General features: G+C 44.8%; 1 protein-coding gene across 1 annotated transcript; it reads right to left on the minus strand.

Annotated features, from left to right (window-relative positions):
* Nucleotides 1-6,432: 6,432 nt before the first annotated feature.
* LOC100822848 (BEL1-like homeodomain protein 9) lies at nucleotides 6,433-11,342 on the minus strand. Its single transcript, XM_003568281.4, has 4 exons — nucleotides 10,074-11,342; nucleotides 8,806-9,200; nucleotides 7,530-7,590; nucleotides 6,433-7,359 (listed from the first exon to the last, which is right to left on the minus strand). Exons 1-4 carry the CDS (start codon nucleotides 10,785-10,787, stop codon nucleotides 6,772-6,774), a joined length of 1,758 nt encoding a protein of 585 aa, XP_003568329.2. The 5' UTR covers nucleotides 10,788-11,342; the 3' UTR covers nucleotides 6,433-6,771.
* Nucleotides 11,343-17,838: the final 6,496 nt, after the last annotated feature.

A 17,838-nucleotide genomic window follows, 5' to 3' on the forward strand; every position in this document is an offset into this window, starting at 1 on the left:
CCAAGTTGTGAGCCTGTCAGATGGTGCAAGATTCTCCTTTGATATATGTTCCATCCCATCCTGCGAACCTCTAATCTCTTCACTTTTGGGGAAAAAGAGAGTCCATCACATTCGACCAACAGTGATGGTCAGGGCCTCAGGGGTGAAGCCTGCGGAACTGAGCACTGGGTTCACCTCTATTAGGCTGGTGTCATCCTCGCAGCATGAACAGCCGTGAGCATTCACTGGTGTCGAGTAAACACAATAGTCCAATTTGCATAGAAGCTCGCCCCTCAGGATCATACGTGGGGGTCGTTCAAGGTTCAACTCTATTTTAAGAGAAATCAAATCGTTAACTTGTAAGTTAATTCCAAAACCACTCACAGCTACTGTTTTTTCTTTAATGGGGTAACATAACTCATTGGGTTTCCTATACTAAGCGAGGGAAGAAAAGAAGAATCATGGGCTATTCCAGAATATCAACTAAAAATTATGTTACAGCAAAAACTTAACGGAAGCCATGAGTAGAAGCTCTTAAAAAAGCTTTATTGATCTATAAATAAAGTACAATAGATCGATAGTATGCTTGGAGGTGAAGTTTTAGAAACATGCCAAAATTTCAAGTGTAAAGTCGAATTCATTTAAGAGTTACAAGTAGAAAATTGAACAGCAAGTACTAAAGTTTATTGTTTGCTACTATTCATCTTTAAATTTGTTTTCTCATACCTCCTAAACTGAATTTGATTTTGAATTGAAACTAGAAATAGAGAAATTTTTAAAAATTAAATATATTTTTAACATGTTTTTCACTTTAAGACGGTATTTGCAAGATAATGCCTTGGTTTATCCAACCAGCTTGATTTTTTTAAGGGTGTGTTTATTTTACAGTCGCTTAATTTTTTTAAAAAAATAAATAAATCTCAGTTGACGAGCTAGAACCTTTGGATTAAGACGTGGGCGTCATCCCTGCTCCTGCATCTCTTATGTGCTGCCATTGAATTAAACTGTCAGCATGTTGACTTATATTTAACTTAAAAATAGTCAATTTCTCTGTAACAAAACCGTTCTTTTTTCAGGAACCAATGCGGTCTCCGCGGAGCTTGAGCCGAGGCGCGATGAAGGGCAGACGGTGGACCGTTCGTCTGTTGTATAGGGCCGTGCTGGCCGCTCGAACGGGCCACGTAGAAAAGGCTGCTCGCGATAAGAGGCAGGCAGCCCAGCACAACTTTGAGGATACGGGAGATGTTGCGCCGTGCTCGGTGAGCCCAGCAGCATGCGAGATTGGTCCAGGCGTTGGCCCGTGTTTCGCAAGGCCCGGGATCTGGCGGCCTGGCATGAGGCGTTAGGCCGAAAAATTGGGCCGGTGCTTTCTCTCTCTCTCTCCCTCTCTCTCTCTCGGTAAGGTATCCATCTTCGGGGTTGTTTTTCCACACGGTCCGTCTTCATTTTTTTGTTCTCCTTTTGTACGTTTCGGGTAGAAATTTACTTCCCCAGCATAGAGCACCTCCGGGCCCGGCCCAGTACGAAGATTCATGCCGAGGCGTTTGACCATGGAGCCCACTGGTCTGGTCTGAAGATATAATCAAATGCCCACCTCCTCTCAAAAAAAATATCAAATCGCCACCCAAAGATTATCCTTCGAACTGGTGGAGTACAAAAGCCTAGTGCAAAACTCTACTCTTACACATGCCACCAATTTTGAGACTAGGCCACATGGCGATGGAACAACAAACGATGTATGAGGCGACTCCTGAATCGAAATAGCCGCATGAATTCCTGATCTTGCGACTACGACGAGCATATATGAACCGTGAGAGCTATACCCCACGTTAACTGTGATCAGTATCATATCGTTGCATCCCTAATGTATCCGTGCTCGCCGTTGTCCGGCCAACGAAAACACGTATTCTAAAGTTCAATAGTTCTACGTCTACGTCACCGGTATATATCTCAAAAACATTTTTGGGAATGCCTGTATTATAGTACTAGATGAAAACTTAAGAACTTTCAGTTGTAATCGTATTTTAGGAAACATTTAATAGCCTACCAGTTGATTCGATACTGGGAAATTAGATTAGAGTAGGAAAATTATTTTTTACGCCGTCGCTAGAAACACTAAAACCTCACTAAAGAGATACACAAAATAATTGCCGAATGTTATTCCGTATTTCCCTCGTCTTCGGATGCCGAAACGGCGATCGGGGACGATTCAATGTCTGATGGTTTGACGGAAAACAGATCCTTGCCTAATGGGCCGCGTCGGCCGGTTGATAGGCCTGCCACATCAGAGTCTGATCGTTAAGCTTGTTAGTGTTAACCATCTGAAGAGGCTGCTCGGTTCCTTTGATAACCGACTGAAAAATTAGACATTTTTTAGAAATATTTAATCAAGAAGATCATGACATAAATCATATACTCTCTCCGTCCAACATCAGAGTCTGATCGTTAAGCTTTGTTGGACCGAGGGACATGGGCGGGCCCAGCTTTATTCAAGGGTATTCAATTGAATACTCATCAAATTTTGCAAAAAATTTGAATATGTATACTATGTATGCATGTAAATAAGATTTGGGACTAAACTCAAGGGTATTCCAGCATTGAGCGTAAAAACTACTCCATCTCTCTCTTTTCTCCTTCAAGTTGGACCAATGGTCCAAATAGGATTTTGGATTGCTGAAAACCAAACTGTATGCTCAATACATGTGGTCTCGTACGACCTTTATTGATGTCGGTCTACACCTCGCCTCCTTCTAAATCCCTAAACAGACATGTCTCTGGTTCTAAAAACCTAGCAAAGCTCCTACCTCCTAATTTACTTTGTTCCTCGGTGTCCCCGCATTTGGGTTGGATGATGCTCTATGATTCAGTGGTTTCGCCATTACGTGGTTTCACATGCGCGCTGCGTTGCACACAAGAGAACAATGTCTCAACCTCTCGATGAGATGCAAATATTTGCAATTTTGATTTAGCAAATTTTCAGAACAATTTTGAATACCTACGGTCAGAATCTTGGGCCCGCCCCTGCCGAGGGAATAGATATTATATCATGCAAATTAGACAAGCTAAATAGCATCGCATAGCGATAATAAAGCTAATTCCACAACGAATAATATAAATACTAATCAATATGAACAAGAAAGAGTAGATTACGTAATACGTAGCATTCTTCTCCTCGTTGGCAAACTTGTTGTATCCGAGGACAAGTCCAGCAACATCGATTTGACGCCAGCTGCTGCCACGACTAGCACGTCATCCTGCGCCTTGGAAACAGCCACCGCCTGTTGCTGAAGCTCTTGGATTTGTTGCTGCTGGGCAGCCGCCTGCTGCTGTTGTTGAAGGAGGGCCGCCGCCTGTTGCTGCTCGTTCATAGCGGCGGTCCGAGCTGCGAGATCGGCGTTGTTGTTGAGATCGGCCATTGGTGAGGAAGAAACCGAAGAAGAGGGGACGAGATGAAGCGAGCGGTCGCATAGGAACGCTCTTCAAAAGCCTTATATCGACCAGCTTTCGGACAGGATCTCGGTATTATGTCGGGGTTCCGGAGACCTACTCACTCGGTGAGCTCTGCATGCAGCTATCTGGATGGAACAGTCGAAGGCAGCAAACAGCGAGATTGGGTCGTGATCGTGATGCGTGACAGTTAGGATTTGTGGCGTGCGGTTCGGGAGGGCGAGGTTATCTTATAATTATACAGCCATGCCGACGGACGTCTGTTCTGTTTTAGGATACCAAAAACGATTGTGAAATTATTGAGATTTGTTATGCGTACGCAAGAGATTCCGACTGTCAAAAAGATAACAATAAGTCCCGACTAGGACGCCTGACTCCGGCCAACTCAATCCACGAAACGAACGCACGAGTGCAGTGACGAGGCGAGCCGAAGAGGGGCGCGAAGGGGTATTTCCTTGCTCACCTTGCTAATAGATGAGATACTAACATTTTTTATATATTGGTCTAATGAATGAGCTTTTGAAATTTTCGCATGAATTAATTCAAAATTGGGGGTTGGGCTACTTCAAATTCCAACAGTACCAAGCCGAGATCTTACCGATCGGAACTAACAATTTTGTCGGGCTTCAAACTTTTGGCCTAGTGCATTAAGCATGTGTCGCCCGTGAGGTCGGGAGATCCCATAGTTTCGGAAATTTCATTTTGGATCGATAGAATGGTACCGTAAAAATATGAAACACGAAGACCGGTTCGGTTCGGGCAGAGGGAACAATATACAGTAAAAATGTAAAACGTGAAGACCGCTTCTGTAACAGAATGGCGTGCAACCGTGCATGGTGCACACCCATAATCTGGCGGTACGTACACACACACGTACTGCTCGGACAGTGCAAGGATTGCGTGCATGGTGCAAAAGCAGGCAGGGCTGCCGCTATCCAATAACCAATCCGCTCCGACGCCTCAGCCTGCAGTTGAGCGTGTCCGTCGGTGTGTCACACGCGTTTCCCGAGAAAAGCAATTATTCTATCCCAACTGTAGACCCTGTCATTTCCGAGGCAAAAGCACGTTGCGCCACTGCCACGGCCATCGCTGCTGCCACACTCGGATACGATTAGACAAACAAAAGCCATTACTAGCGAAGGAGGCGAAAGAGCATCTCTCTAGTCCTCGATCGTTAATTAGAAACACAATATCGCAGTACTGTATGCCGAATCCAGAGACGGATCATGATCTATTCGATCGGCCATATCTTAGGAATGGAAAGAACATATGCTCAACGAGAAACCCCATTACTACCGAAGATTGTTAGGTTAATATGGCAGCAAAGGCCACTGGCCTTTCAGTTCTCTTTGGCTCTTATGCCGATGGCCCGTGCAGTGCCTGCCGTGACCCCATGCATGGTTAAGAGAAAGCGGGCAGTCTTTTGCTTTAAAGAAGCGTGGAGTACGTACGTGGAGAAGGAAATTAACAAACAAAGCTGCAAAGGTTTTTGCTTCCATTACTAGTCACTGGCCCATGTTGCAGGCATGCACCTTTTCACTGCAGGGTGAAATAACACGTCTATGTACTGTGCTCGTAATTGATGTCTGATATTCAACGCCACACGTAATATTATGATTTACTCCATTTCCTTGGTGGTAGAAAAGTAATCTCCCCTGTTGTTAATTAAAAGATTCTCAGTGGAACTCATATGAATACCAAACGTGCCCTTCTGCGTGTTGCTGCCTTCCTGGACAGCTGAAAAGGGCGGAGATGCGATGGAATGCTAATTCAAGCCGTCAGTACCCCTGGCAAAAGGAAATTGACAACAAAAGGAACAAAAGCACCTAAACCAGCAGTTCAGTCCCATCACCTCTTCCCCTCCAAAAAAATAAAAAGAAAAATACACGACGCAACCCTCATTACGTACGAAACAAATTCCTGCCGAAGATGCTTAGAGCTCAAGCCGTGTGTTGACGTGAGATACGTAATAGCGAGTGATTTTGATTTGACAATTGAGTTGCAAATGTCTGGTTTTCTTTCACAAACAACATAAAAGGAATATACGTACGTACGTCTTCGGATGAACGCAGGACGCAGCCTTTCTTCCCTCTCTTCGAACATAAAGGATGGAGCTCCGAGTTAAACTCCAGTTCTCGCTTTCCATCAGTGGTAATGATAACCCATACTCCTACTACCTGCAGCTTTATCCATATGTCTTCAGTAGGCATGCAGAATCAGAGACCAATAATATATCCATGCATGCAGCAGCTGCAAGAGCAGGGCGCTACTAGAGCCTAGCTAGGAAAGAAAGTTTAGCAGCAAGCAACAGTGCCCTTTTTAAACTAGAGCAGTGGTTACTTTTTGAGAGAAGTAGCAGTGGCTGAGTGACGTGCATGGATTCCCTCCACGCAAAAAAGAGCGTGCATGGAGCCCCCAATTCAAGCTGTAGTATACTGGACTACTGGAGCACTAGTAGTACTACAGGTTCTCGCCAAAGCGTACATCAAATCAGATGCTCCGAAACCGAGGGCCATGGATAACTGATCCCAGGTAACATGGGCTTTTACCCTGGGGAAAAGTAAAAGAACACAGCTCAGGTTCATCATGGCGTTATTCCCATGCATGTAGTACACTGGCAAAAACAAATGATGAGTTGTTTAGTGCATTGATCACGGAGAAAAGATATCCTACAGCAGGCACAGATCAGCCTAACAGATATCGTTAGGGTGGTGACAGAGGCAGAGCAAAGCCAGTGAAAGGTTAGCAGATGGGCAAATCATGGCATAAACATGTCCAAGCTTTAGGAGGCTACTCCATCTAAGGATGCAAGATCTAGAACCATTAAACACCCCACCACCACCTGATTTCTTAAATTAGTTTAATAACAGTACATGGAAAGGCTAAGTATGCCGAGATCAGAAGATAGGGCTATCCAGTCCCGGTCATATTCTACTGCTACACAACACAATGAAGCTTCAGCCGTAGCTGTAGTATCTTTAGGTTACTGTAATTAATTAACAAGGATTTCAGCGTGAAATTAATAAATGGAGCACCCTTTATTTGCCACTGTAGGAGCACTCACATACATATGCAAGTCAATGGAATAATACAGGTTAAGGATAGCTTAATCTAGGATCAGAACAAATAGGGAACTGCTACAACAGGCCTTTAAAGGTACAGCTAGCTATGCTCTCTATAGCCCCATTGTGTCAAATATTGACAGCATTCCTGGATCTACAAGAGAGGCATATATACCAATGCCAACTTTTCTTCACCACCTACTGCTAGTACAATACATGCATGTTCTGGATCATATCTTCACCTGCATGCATTCTGATGACCCCAGGATTCGTGTCTTCATCTTCACCCAACAAAGTCATGGAGCAAATGGCCGCCGATCTCCTTGGTGAAATGCCGGTCTTGACTGCCGAACGAACCCATCACGTAGGCGTCGCTGACATCCTCAAGTCCAAAGCGGTGCGCGAGGTTGAGCGGGAGCGCAGCCGGAAGGGGTTCAGCGATGTAGGTCCGGTTGTCCTGGTGAAGGCCAAGGGTGAGCGAGACGCCGCCACTGTTTCCAGCACCGCCGACACCAACGCCTAGGACCTGTTGAGGGTGTGACAATGCAATGTTGTGGTGCGTGGCCAGCCCGTTGTATGCGAAGCTCACCTGTCCTGGCATATCATGGGTCATCGGGGAGAGCTCATTCTGGATGTGCCGAGAGCCATGGGCGCTATGGTTCCTTGTCATGCTGCTGCTTTGCCCTTGCTGCGAGTTTGAAGGATCAGAAGGCCTCCCGCTGCTGTCTGGAGAATGTTGGGTTTGCTGCATGCCAAGATGATTCTTGTCGACGGATGAATTCTTATGCCCCTGTCGCATCTCGAGGTTGTGAATTTCTTCAACCATTGGCTTCCAGAGTCTAACCCTTGCATTGATAAACCAGTTTGAAACCTGCTCATGCAATGTTCGAGCTTATCAGGCAAGCATTCACAAGTTATATTTCATTTATTTTACACATATACACGATGTTTGGCCTATCAAATTGCTGACGGCGATTGCTAGCGCACTGATCTTGTCTATTACATCATGTAAGAAATTGGAAACATGAGATTGTTACTTGCCTGGTTCCTTGTCAAGCCTGTCTGTTTAGCCAACATCTGCTTGTCACTATCAGTTGGGTACCTGGAAAGAACTAAATATTTTAACGACAGCAAATGCGCAATAACGTGGGTCGATAGCAATACAGATGAAAACTTTAGATCAAATAGCACTCGCAGTAGTACATGTAGTTAGAATCTCGCAGACAAAAAAGCGACAATTCTTGCTAGAAAGTGGAAACTCAATATACAAACTACAAAGTCGATAGGCATGCCTGCACCCTATATTTAACATGTATAGGTAATTTGAAGAGCAGTCCCATTCAAATCAACAAGAATTGACTACCACTAGCAAAAGCAACAGATATTGTGACATCGTTGTTAGATTTTGGTAGGTGCATATAGCCTGTGTTAATGCCACTTTTAAGTTGTTGTACAATCATGGTGAACTTAATTTTAAGTAGGGCCCATGCTGAAAAAAAAGCACTATATAATGATAGTTGAAAGTTCTTCGTATCAGTTACTACCTCCATAGTGGGTAGTAACATATATGTAGTGTCATACATAATGTCATTTATTAGGTTGTAGACTCATCTTACCTTGGTTTGTGTGATGTTATGGTAAGATATCTAGTTACCACCTCCCTCTCTTTTCTTCATTTAATACCATGTCATGTCACCAAAATGCCTAGTTACCATCTTATGTTACTACTTAAGTTACTCCCACTATGACTAGCCTCGGACAGTAATGAATCTACAGCGAGGATTCAATGTTCCGGAAGGATTTGTTCCCCCTTGGCAACACTTTTAAAAACGACTTTTCTCCTGTTAGATGTACATGCACTAAAACTGTGGCGAGCTAATCTAGAATTTTAGTTGCATGCCCACTGAAAAAAGATTAGAAGCTTTCAATAAAGCAAACTGTTTTCAGCCATTGGTTTGCTTGCAACTATCTTAGGCATTTATCCCATGTCTCCGATCTATGCATGATCCTAACACTAGCAGGAATCATGTTAACTGCACATGTAGCATATCATAATGGCATGTCATATCACTGGTACCCCTATGGATAGAGATCTCCGATGGATGTACATTCGCAATTGCCAATTGCAGGCACAGTAGAGATACCATAGTAATTTTTTTTTAAAGAAACTGCAGATCCATTTGTACACACAGTACCCAAATGCAGTACAGCAGTACTAAGTACTAACACGGAATAATAACATGTAAAAAATCAGTTCAAAAAGATACTGAAGGAATTACTTGCAACGGGATCAGATCTGATGATTTCATATACTTACGGGTGCAGGAAGTGCTCGAAGAGCCACGCTCGAAGGACGGACACCGCACGCTCGGGAAGCCCCCTCTGCGGCCGCCAAATGTTGTGAGGCTGCTGGCCGAAAGCGTTCACGTTGCTCCCTCTCATGAGGGCCGCGCCGGCGCTGGCGCCGCCTCCCATGAGCCCGAAGTTCGCCATGTCTTCCTTTCCGAGGCCGTCTTTCCCCGCGACAGCGACCTGCTTGCTCGTGTTGCGCAGCTGGCTTTGTATCATGCCCTTCAGGTACTTGAAATGCTTCGACATTGTCCGGAGAGCAATGGAGGCAAAGGGGGCAGCGTTGCTCAGCCCGGCAACCGTCTCGAATGAGGAGATCACGGCTTGGAGCTGCTGGTAGTATTGCTTGTATCGCTTGCAAACCTACAAGGTTGTTCAGTTGTTAAAAACAAATAATGTAAATTAATTTTATGAAGTGATCAACAAAACAATGATTGTGCGCCAGTTAGTTGCTGCAGCGAATAAACTCGTAGAATTAATCCTGGTTTAAAAACTTGTTTTTCCAAAACACACACAAAAAAAACTCTTCTAGACGTTAGCAGATCATGTGTCAATTCCTAATTAAGGACCTAGCTATAATTATATGAAACAACTTTCCCGAACTAAACTAAAATGGCGGACTATATTTTTGTTTATGAAAAAACAAGAAGCTATCTGGGAATGGGACTATACGGACAGAATCTCGCAGCTTTACAACGATGGGGGTATACCACCATATTGGAAGAGGACAAACTCTAGGAATCTTACAAAGTACCAACGTCAACTTGAAATTTCCCATGAAACAAAAGAAGAGCATCGGTGCCGTGGAATTTTATCTGTCTAATTTCATGTTCATGAACTATCGTGTGCAGCTCTTTGATCATATATAGACTCCAGATCAAGTTGTTAGTTTTAAAGAAAGTTAAGAGAGAAGAACTGTTGATCAACAGTGCAAAAAATAAGTGAGGCATATAATAAAGAAAAGAAATATATCCAGAAGATCAGCAGATATCGTGATCCAAACATCGCAACCACCATCAAATCGAGAGCACAAGAAATAAGCTGTGCAAGCACAGTATATAAACAAAGATTCACGGCAGCATCCATGATGATGTGACCATGAGTTGTTCGTTAGATTCTTCGCCGCCAGGAAGAAGATAATTACGGCATATGGAAAAACGAAAGAGCTAGCGAGATGCTTGCTTGCTAAAAACAACAAATTAAAAAAGCAATTTGCAAGGTTAGGAGATGACTCACTTCTTCCATGAGGGAGATTAGCCTGGTCTTCCTCCACTGCTGCTCGGCGCCGGAGACGGTGACGGCCTCGCGGTCGCCGCTGTCCATCTCGTGTGCGACGTCGTCCATGGCGTCCATGTCGAGCAACCCGTCGTCGGCTGAGCCGGCGGCCCGGTCCGCCTGATGCGCGGGCCGGGCGCTGCCGACGTCGCAGATCTCCTCGAGCAGCTTCTGGGCCGGGCCGAGGAACCTGGAGCGGCCGAGCACGGCGGCGTAGCCCGTGAAGGGGCCGTAGGGCCCCGTGGCCCCGCCGCCGCCGAGCTGCCTCCGGGGCGGAGGGTTGGAGGAGGAGGAGGAGAGCGAGAGCGCAAAGTTCTGGCTCGGGATCTGGGCCCCCGCCGGCGGCATCCCGCCGTGGTGGGCCGCGACTAGCTGGGCCTGGGCCTGCGCCAGGGAGGACGGGCTGTGCGGCGAGTAGGAGGAGGAAGAAGACGCGTAGGAGTAGAAGGGCGGCGGCGGCGGCCATGAGGAGGAGCCCGGCGCAGTGGGGGATGAAGAGTCCGCGGCGGGGTGATCTGGCGGGAACCGCAGCTTCTCGCGCCGGCTGTGCTGCGGCACGTGGTAGAGCTGCCCCGCCGCGGCCTGGCCGAGCAACAGCTGGTGCTGGTGCTGGTGCTGGTGGTGCTCGCCGCCGCCGCCCTGCTGCCCGTATCCTCCGCCAGCGGCCGACGACATGGCGGCCGGCCGCGCGTGACGTGTGCAAGCTCGCCCCGCCTCGGAGGTCGGTCGCGCGCGCGTGGACGTAGACGACGCCCTGGGCCTGGAGAGAGTGCGCCCGGGAGAGAGAAAGAGGACAAAGAGAGGAGAGGGGAGGGGATCGAGAAGCTAGCGGGCTCCCGCACTTTGCGAGCGGCTGCTGGCCGGAGGAGAGCGCGCGCGCAGTGGGGCTGGGCTTGGCAGCTATAGCGCGCTTTGGCCGCGCGCCCCGACCTGATCTGATGCCTCTCTCGCTGCTTGCTTTGCGCGCTCTCGCTTTTGTGCGTTTTTTGGGTGGAGGTGTGGGTGCTGGGTTCGGGGTGCGGCCTTTGTGTTCTTTTCTGCAAAGGTGCGCAGTGCAGGGGGCGAACGGGGGAAGGACGGACGGGAAATGGAGGTGAGCAGTGAAAGCAAAAGGCAGAAAGGGAGTTGGTGCTGGTCTGGTCTGGTCGTGTGCGAGGAAGAGCCTTCAGCCGGCCGAGATCAGCTAGAGCTAGGGCGTGCGAGAGAGCCAGGCCACCAGGTATTTTCGGGGTCTGGTTCACCGGAACGCCGGTGTCCCGAGTGCCCCGGATATCAAATCTACGACCTCAAGGAGGATCTCCTCGAGGTTCATGGCCACGTCTGATCGTTCGATACGGTCGCTAGCTGCCTATACTCTCCCTGCGCGTGGCCCATCCCCTCCTCCCACCGCCATAGGTCTCTCTCGTGCCGCGTCTCTAGTTCTCTACTCTGCTTGAGGATGCGACGTCTACAGCAAACATCAATGTTGTCATCCCAAACATCATGGTCCTGATTACCATACATATCTTTTAGCATATACTCTTTCTTTTTCTCACACTTGACTGGTTACATTTAACTAGCTTTCAAAAGTAAATAATTAGTACTTGTTTTCGGCATTCATCCTGTATACAACTATAAAATCTGTTCGGCAATCATCCCTTGCATCTTCTTTAATAAAAAATTTGCATCACAGACCGAGAGGAATTTTCCTTTTGGGTTAAATTAATCCCTCGAATAAAACTTGACGGTGAGCAAACCTCTATGTGTAGAGGTACCCATCGTAGGGAGAAAAATGTCATCATGGTGAATGTCATTAGAGACAACAAAATGGAGCTGAGTCCCAGCCTTCTCAGACCCTCACCACTTTCAGCCGTCAGATCTTTTCCCCGTGGCATCTTTGGCCGTCCATTTCGGCTGGGCTTCCCACCAGTTGGGCCGGCGCTGCTCCGCAAAAAAAATCCCAGTTTCATGGTTGATCGGGCCGATCTTCTGGCCCATAATGCGCATGAACCTAGAAAAAAAAACCAGGTGTGGCTGTCGCTGTCCTCCACCGAGTCCCCGACCCTCCCTGTCCCCTGACTCCCCTCACGATGTCTCTTCTCTCGTGACTAGGGCAAGCTCCGTGCCGCCGCCGCCGTTCCTCTCTCGCGACCTAGGGAAAATGCAGGGTCACCAGGGATGCAACGACAAGGATTGGGTTGCGGCTATTTGACCATCTCTGCCTTCGGACCGTTCCCCGCGCCTTCTCCTCACTCGCCTGCGACATCGCTGCCTCCGGCATATCCACGTCGACGGCGGGCACGAGGGAAGAAAGCTCCAACAGTCAAATCTTGTCCTGGCCCCTCCTCTCAGGACCCCACGGGTGCGAATTCTATGCATGCCACTGTAACCTCTGGCAGATACTATCCAGTGACGCGCCTTCGTTTTCTACTGATGTTACCTCACCCAATGTTCTCCTCTTCACTGATGTGTCTCCTCCCGTCTTCTCCTCACCGGCATCATCGCCCAATGCCAAAACTTATCTATGTAGCTGCCCGCAGTTCCTCAAGGAAATGTTTCAGTTACGGCCGCTCTATTCTGGGTCTGGAAAGGATCGTCGTCTCGGCCACCAGGTAAATTCATTAAAACTTTGAAATCAAGTGCTTCACGCAATTCCTATAAGATAGGTGATTTGCAAAATTCTTGTTCTCTGATGCCATGGCTTATTATCTCATATTCTCATTCTGATGCAGTGATGCTTATCTCTCACACGCACACCGTATGATGTCTGACCATGCTTATAATCCAGATGACCATGCAATGCTTCCCATTTGGAAATGTGAATGTCAGAACACACGTTAATGTTAAACTTCTATGATATTGACAACGGATTTGCAGATGCTGCCGCCGATGAGTCGACCTTGTGACGCAGCGGTAAGGATCCTGCACTTTTCATTTTCCATGCCTTCCTGTGTTATTTACATATTTTTGTTCCAGCAGTTCCCCTTTCTCCAACTAGGTACACTGCTTACACCTCGTGAATTTTGGCAATTAGCTAGCATCTGTCCAGAGCTTAGCACAAAAGCATGGTAATTTTAGTTTGTCTAGAGCTTAGTGCAGAAAATCGCATGTTGAGATATTGTTTTTGGCAACTCTACTGGGTTCACCCTGATTCTACTAGAGAAGTAGGATAGGCTTAGGCACACTAGCATTCTATGTTAAGACCTTTATAACTTGGTTAATGCATTAAATATCATGCATTATTCTGGCAAAGTGGCAGTTAGATTACATGCAGTGACCTTTGTATTTGCTCTGCCCCTTTTTCTTCTGTTTGGTGAAATCCAGTTTTCTGAAAAAGTGGAGGTTAGATTTTTCTCATGCATTTCAATTATACATTTATTTTACTTTGGTTGTTGATCCATACGGCCTGTTGAGCAAGATGTACCTGCATAATTGCGTCTGATTTATCAGCATGAAAGACAATTTCATGTAGGACCAAAGAGATGGTGAGCTAGCTAAGAGATGCAACAAGTAAAATAGGGCATTATAGACTTGAGCAAGTAGTTTTACTTAATCAAATTATTAGCCAGCATGTATGGTTCGGAAGTTTGGCTTTCTCTAATGATGCCTGTGCTCATTCATTAAATGGCATGATGATTTTATCTCTGCATGAATGTTCCTTGAGGATCTTTATTTAAGGTATATTTAAGCAAACACCCGAAGTGGTTTACTGAAATTGGTGTGTGTGTGAGAACCTAGCTGGTTGCACAAGCAACCAAGAGGGGAAACATATGAACCCCAAATTTGCAATGATTCATAGCTTAGTTGAGCATAGATTGCAGTACCAAATTCTTCAGCTGAAATGTCCACAGCGCATGATCTCAAACAACCTGCTCTATTTTGTCGTTAATAACCACTATCTGCTTCTAAATAGTTCTTGTTGTACGAGTAGTATATTGCCATGTCAATTTTTTTTAGGGGTATTGCCATGTCAAGTCAGCCGTTACCCTTTGGCCTTTGTTCTTTACAAGATTTTTCTCTTTACGAACAAGTGAAATACTCAAATGCAGAACCCTGCGTCTCTATTTCTAAGTGCTGATTTGTACTCGAACTAAAACCACAACAAGAATTTAGGATCGGAAGGAGTAGTATTTAACATGCCCCAAATTTATAATCCATCATTCTTCTAGGAGTAGTAAAATCATTCGTTTTAGTTTGCCACTTGTTCTGTTAATTTGTTCACAACATCTTGATTCTTCCATATTTAGGTACCGTCGAGGCTTTTCTAGCAATGATGGGGCAAACTGAGCTGATGTTGAGGTGGCATATATATCAGCGCGTCTCGCTATGTTGAGTACCTGGTTGCGCCATCACTTAATAACTTCACATTCCTTTGAATTTAGTAGTTTTCGTAGGGCACAAGCTTAAGGTTGAATTAGTCAGACAGAAGAAGTAGGATGTAGTTCTAAAGAATACATTATTTCAATAAGGTTATTATGTTCTACGTTAAAGATTATATGTATTAAATTGTTGCATCTGTCTTGACAGTTTAGGAACGGGCGCGACAACGCGCGCCTTCATGATCTAGTGAATTCATATAGACGTTTTGTTGTGGACGTCATAGAGAAGGTCTTGCGCCCAATTAAAGGGTATATGTTGATGTAGACAAAGTCCCAAATAGGTAACCGTAATGCAAAAGAGAGATCGGGGACCACCGAGCACTACCATCAATATATATCGTGTGCTCCCCAAGATCCTTCTTTGTGTACCTGGCTACTTGACATACGCTCACGAGAGAAACGATTTTTTAGGCCCACTCTCTTGTCCATTCGATGCAATCAACTAATAGAATGAGAATTAAGAGCATGCATGTTTTACTTTTTTTAATAATAATTGTTTGCCATATGTAACATCCCAAAATTTTCCCATTTTGGAATGTTAATTAATATTGTTTATTTTATCTAATTCGTTTGAATTGAAAATATTTTGGTTGAGAATTTCTGAAAAATTTAAAATTTTCAGGACTTGTTTGAATTTTTCTCACCATGTTGGAATTTTATAACAAAAGAGTGAATTAATATGACTATCCAAATTATATCACATGGTTGAAAGATTTTTACCAATTCAAAAGTATTTAATTTGGATCCATTTTTGCATCTTATGTTGTTGTATGGGATTTCAAGAACCGAAATGAATCCTATTCCTTTTGGGGGATCATATAAAGGATTTATGATATCCCAAACTTTCAATTTGGATGCCATGACCATTCGAGAGCATCATTGGAATTTTTGAATCAATTCAGAAGTTTCCCAACATTTATTAAATGATAAAGAGAGGGAATAATATGACTTTCCCAAGTATATAGTTGGAAAACATATTTAATTGTTCACCTATGGTCGAGTATTATTTTCGTATACTCTTTTCATTTCCAAATGAAATGATCAAATAAAAAGAAGAGGGTAACATGACATCCTCGCGTGAAGATGATTTTCCAATATTTATTCAAGAGTGGGAATAACGTGACTTTCCTAATCCTATAGTTGAGAAAACATTTTCAAAAGTACGCATGTTCTTGGTTTGGCGTTAAAAACAAATTATATGATTTTTCCAACACATGCTTATTTGTTAATGAGAAGGAGTAATGTGACTTTCCATATTATAAAGTTGGAGAACATATAATTTGGTACACCTAAGCTTTATTTTGTGTTACATACCCATTTGGTAATTTATTGGAACGTAGATATATTTTTTTTGGATCTATTTAGAATTTATTTGAGGTTCATATGCACTGAAAACTTATTTGAAATATTTTATTCCATGAGGAAATTACTTTTATTGCGTTCCAAACAGCTAATCAGTTTTGTGGAATTTTCTGAGTCCGTTTGGTGTTTTATTTGATTTATTTGAATTTCTGGCGATTTATAGACACATAAAAGTATTTTATATGCTTTTTTCTTTTATTCTTTTCTATTTTCGGGAACTACCGCTTACCCTTGATGAAAGCGTATTCCGCTGAAACCCGTTTCCACTTAAGTGCCCTGAAGGGGTAAGTTCTAATCTCAGCCATCCATCTCCTATCCAACGGCCCATCTCTCCGTCTTTCTTTTCTCTTTTTTTTTTCTCTTTTCTTTTTCTCCTTTTCTCCTTCTTCCTCACGTGGCTGCCTGCTCATGCTTCTTCCTGGCTGCACCCATGGCCAAGCCCAGTCCCGGCCGCCCGCTGCTGCTCTCCGGCCACCCCGCCGCCAAGCTCCGCCCTGGCTCTGCCGCTCGCCCCCCCCCCCCCCCCCAGCTTGCCGCCAAGCCCGCGTCCTCCTGCCTCTGCCTGCGCCGAGCCGAGCTCGAGCTCGAGTTCAAGCCGGCCATGGACACCTCCACCACGCATTCCATATTCTGAACCGTTTTCCTCCGCGTTTTTTTCTCTAATTCGTGACCCACACTGCAAAGAATCCATCCCAACAAGAATCAAACCATCCCGGATTCTAATTTTAAGCGAAACCGATCACATTCAAATCTCACCCGCCGCCGGCCTTATCCCGAGCGCCCCGCGTCCTATAAAAGCCTCCAACCTGACGCCCTCGAGAGCCCCAACCTACTACTCGAAACCTAGCTCGAAGCCGCTGTCAATCCCGCATCCAATTTCAAGTTTTCGTCGCCAATTCCACGCGAACTCCGCCGAGCAATTCCTACCACCTCGCCCCAAATTAACCCAAGCCACCAACTCCACTAGATCACTCTAGAACCCTGTAACACCATACACCACATCCAGGCCTTAGGGAACATCGTTCGCCGAATCTCATCAACTCCGGCGAACTTCATCTTCTCCGGTGAGCTCTTGTTCTGTTTTTCAAGCTGCAGTCTGTTTTGATTAGCCTACTTCTGTAACTTGTAGATTATCAACCGTATATCCTATTTAGCCGATTCTTTCCTATGCTTAGATCACGTCTTGCTCTTCAGATTAGATCAGTTTTCACTCCCCGTCTGGATTATCTTTAGTAGTTAATCTTTATCTGAAGTTGCTATTCACAGCATCCTGCTTCTGGATAGCCATGTTTCGAAATTCTTGTAGAATATTCCATAGATCCGTTTGGTCTCAAACCTTCTGCAGATCATCTAATACATCATGTTCTACACATCAGTGCACTTCTTGCACAAGTTCTGTTTCATCTACATTGGTGCATCTTCCATCGAACTTCATATCTGTTAACACTGTCCGTCTGTCCGTCTTGTTGATTAGCTGTATTCCTAAGCCCCTATCTGTTGATCCGTAGCTCCATCTAAGTGGATTATTTCTGTATTGTCAATATCACATCAAACTCTACAGTATAGAACTTTTCTCACACATTTTCATGTTCATATACAGTATCCCACGATCCATAGAATTTTGTATCTGTTAACAGCCAGAACTTAACCGTTTCAACTCCAATTCAATCCTAGCCTTTTGTATTCTAATCCAAGTTTCTTATTTCTAATCCAAGTTTCCTATGCTCTGTTACATGTTATGATCTGATCAAACATGTCCTTGTCTTCAACTCATGTAGATTAGTTTTCCCTTCTCTATTTTGTCCCAACAACTTAGAAACTCTTTTCCAATGTTGATATCTTAAACTCTACGTTCTTTTTCTATCTTTTCTAGGTTTGGGTATCACTAAAATATTTGTATAAATATATTTTGATAACCATAAATTGCATCATGAGGTTTATGTCATAGTTAGCCTTTGCATGTTAATAAGCAACAACTAATAAAATTTACTCTCATGTAGCTTAAT

The sequence above is a fragment of the Brachypodium distachyon genome, chromosome 2 (genome assembly GCF_000005505.3).
Source record: "Brachypodium distachyon strain Bd21 chromosome 2, Brachypodium_distachyon_v3.0, whole genome shotgun sequence".
Taxonomy (NCBI): domain Eukaryota; kingdom Viridiplantae; phylum Streptophyta; class Magnoliopsida; order Poales; family Poaceae; genus Brachypodium; species Brachypodium distachyon.

Bases quoted from the DNA above. Each gene is read 5' to 3' on its own strand.
- LOC100822848 (XM_003568281.4), bottom strand. From the start codon at position 10,787: ATGTCGTCGGCCGCTGGCGGAGGATACGGGCAGCAGGGCGGCGGCGGC. The intron at 9,201-10,073 runs GTGAGTCATCTC...ACAACCTTGTAG, and splicing joins TAATCTCCCTCATGGAAGAA to GTTTGCAAGCGATACAAGCA. The intron at 7,360-7,529 runs GCAAGTAACAAT...TTGCATGAGCAG, and splicing joins CAGGCTTGACAAGGAACCAG to GTTTCAAACTGGTTTATCAA.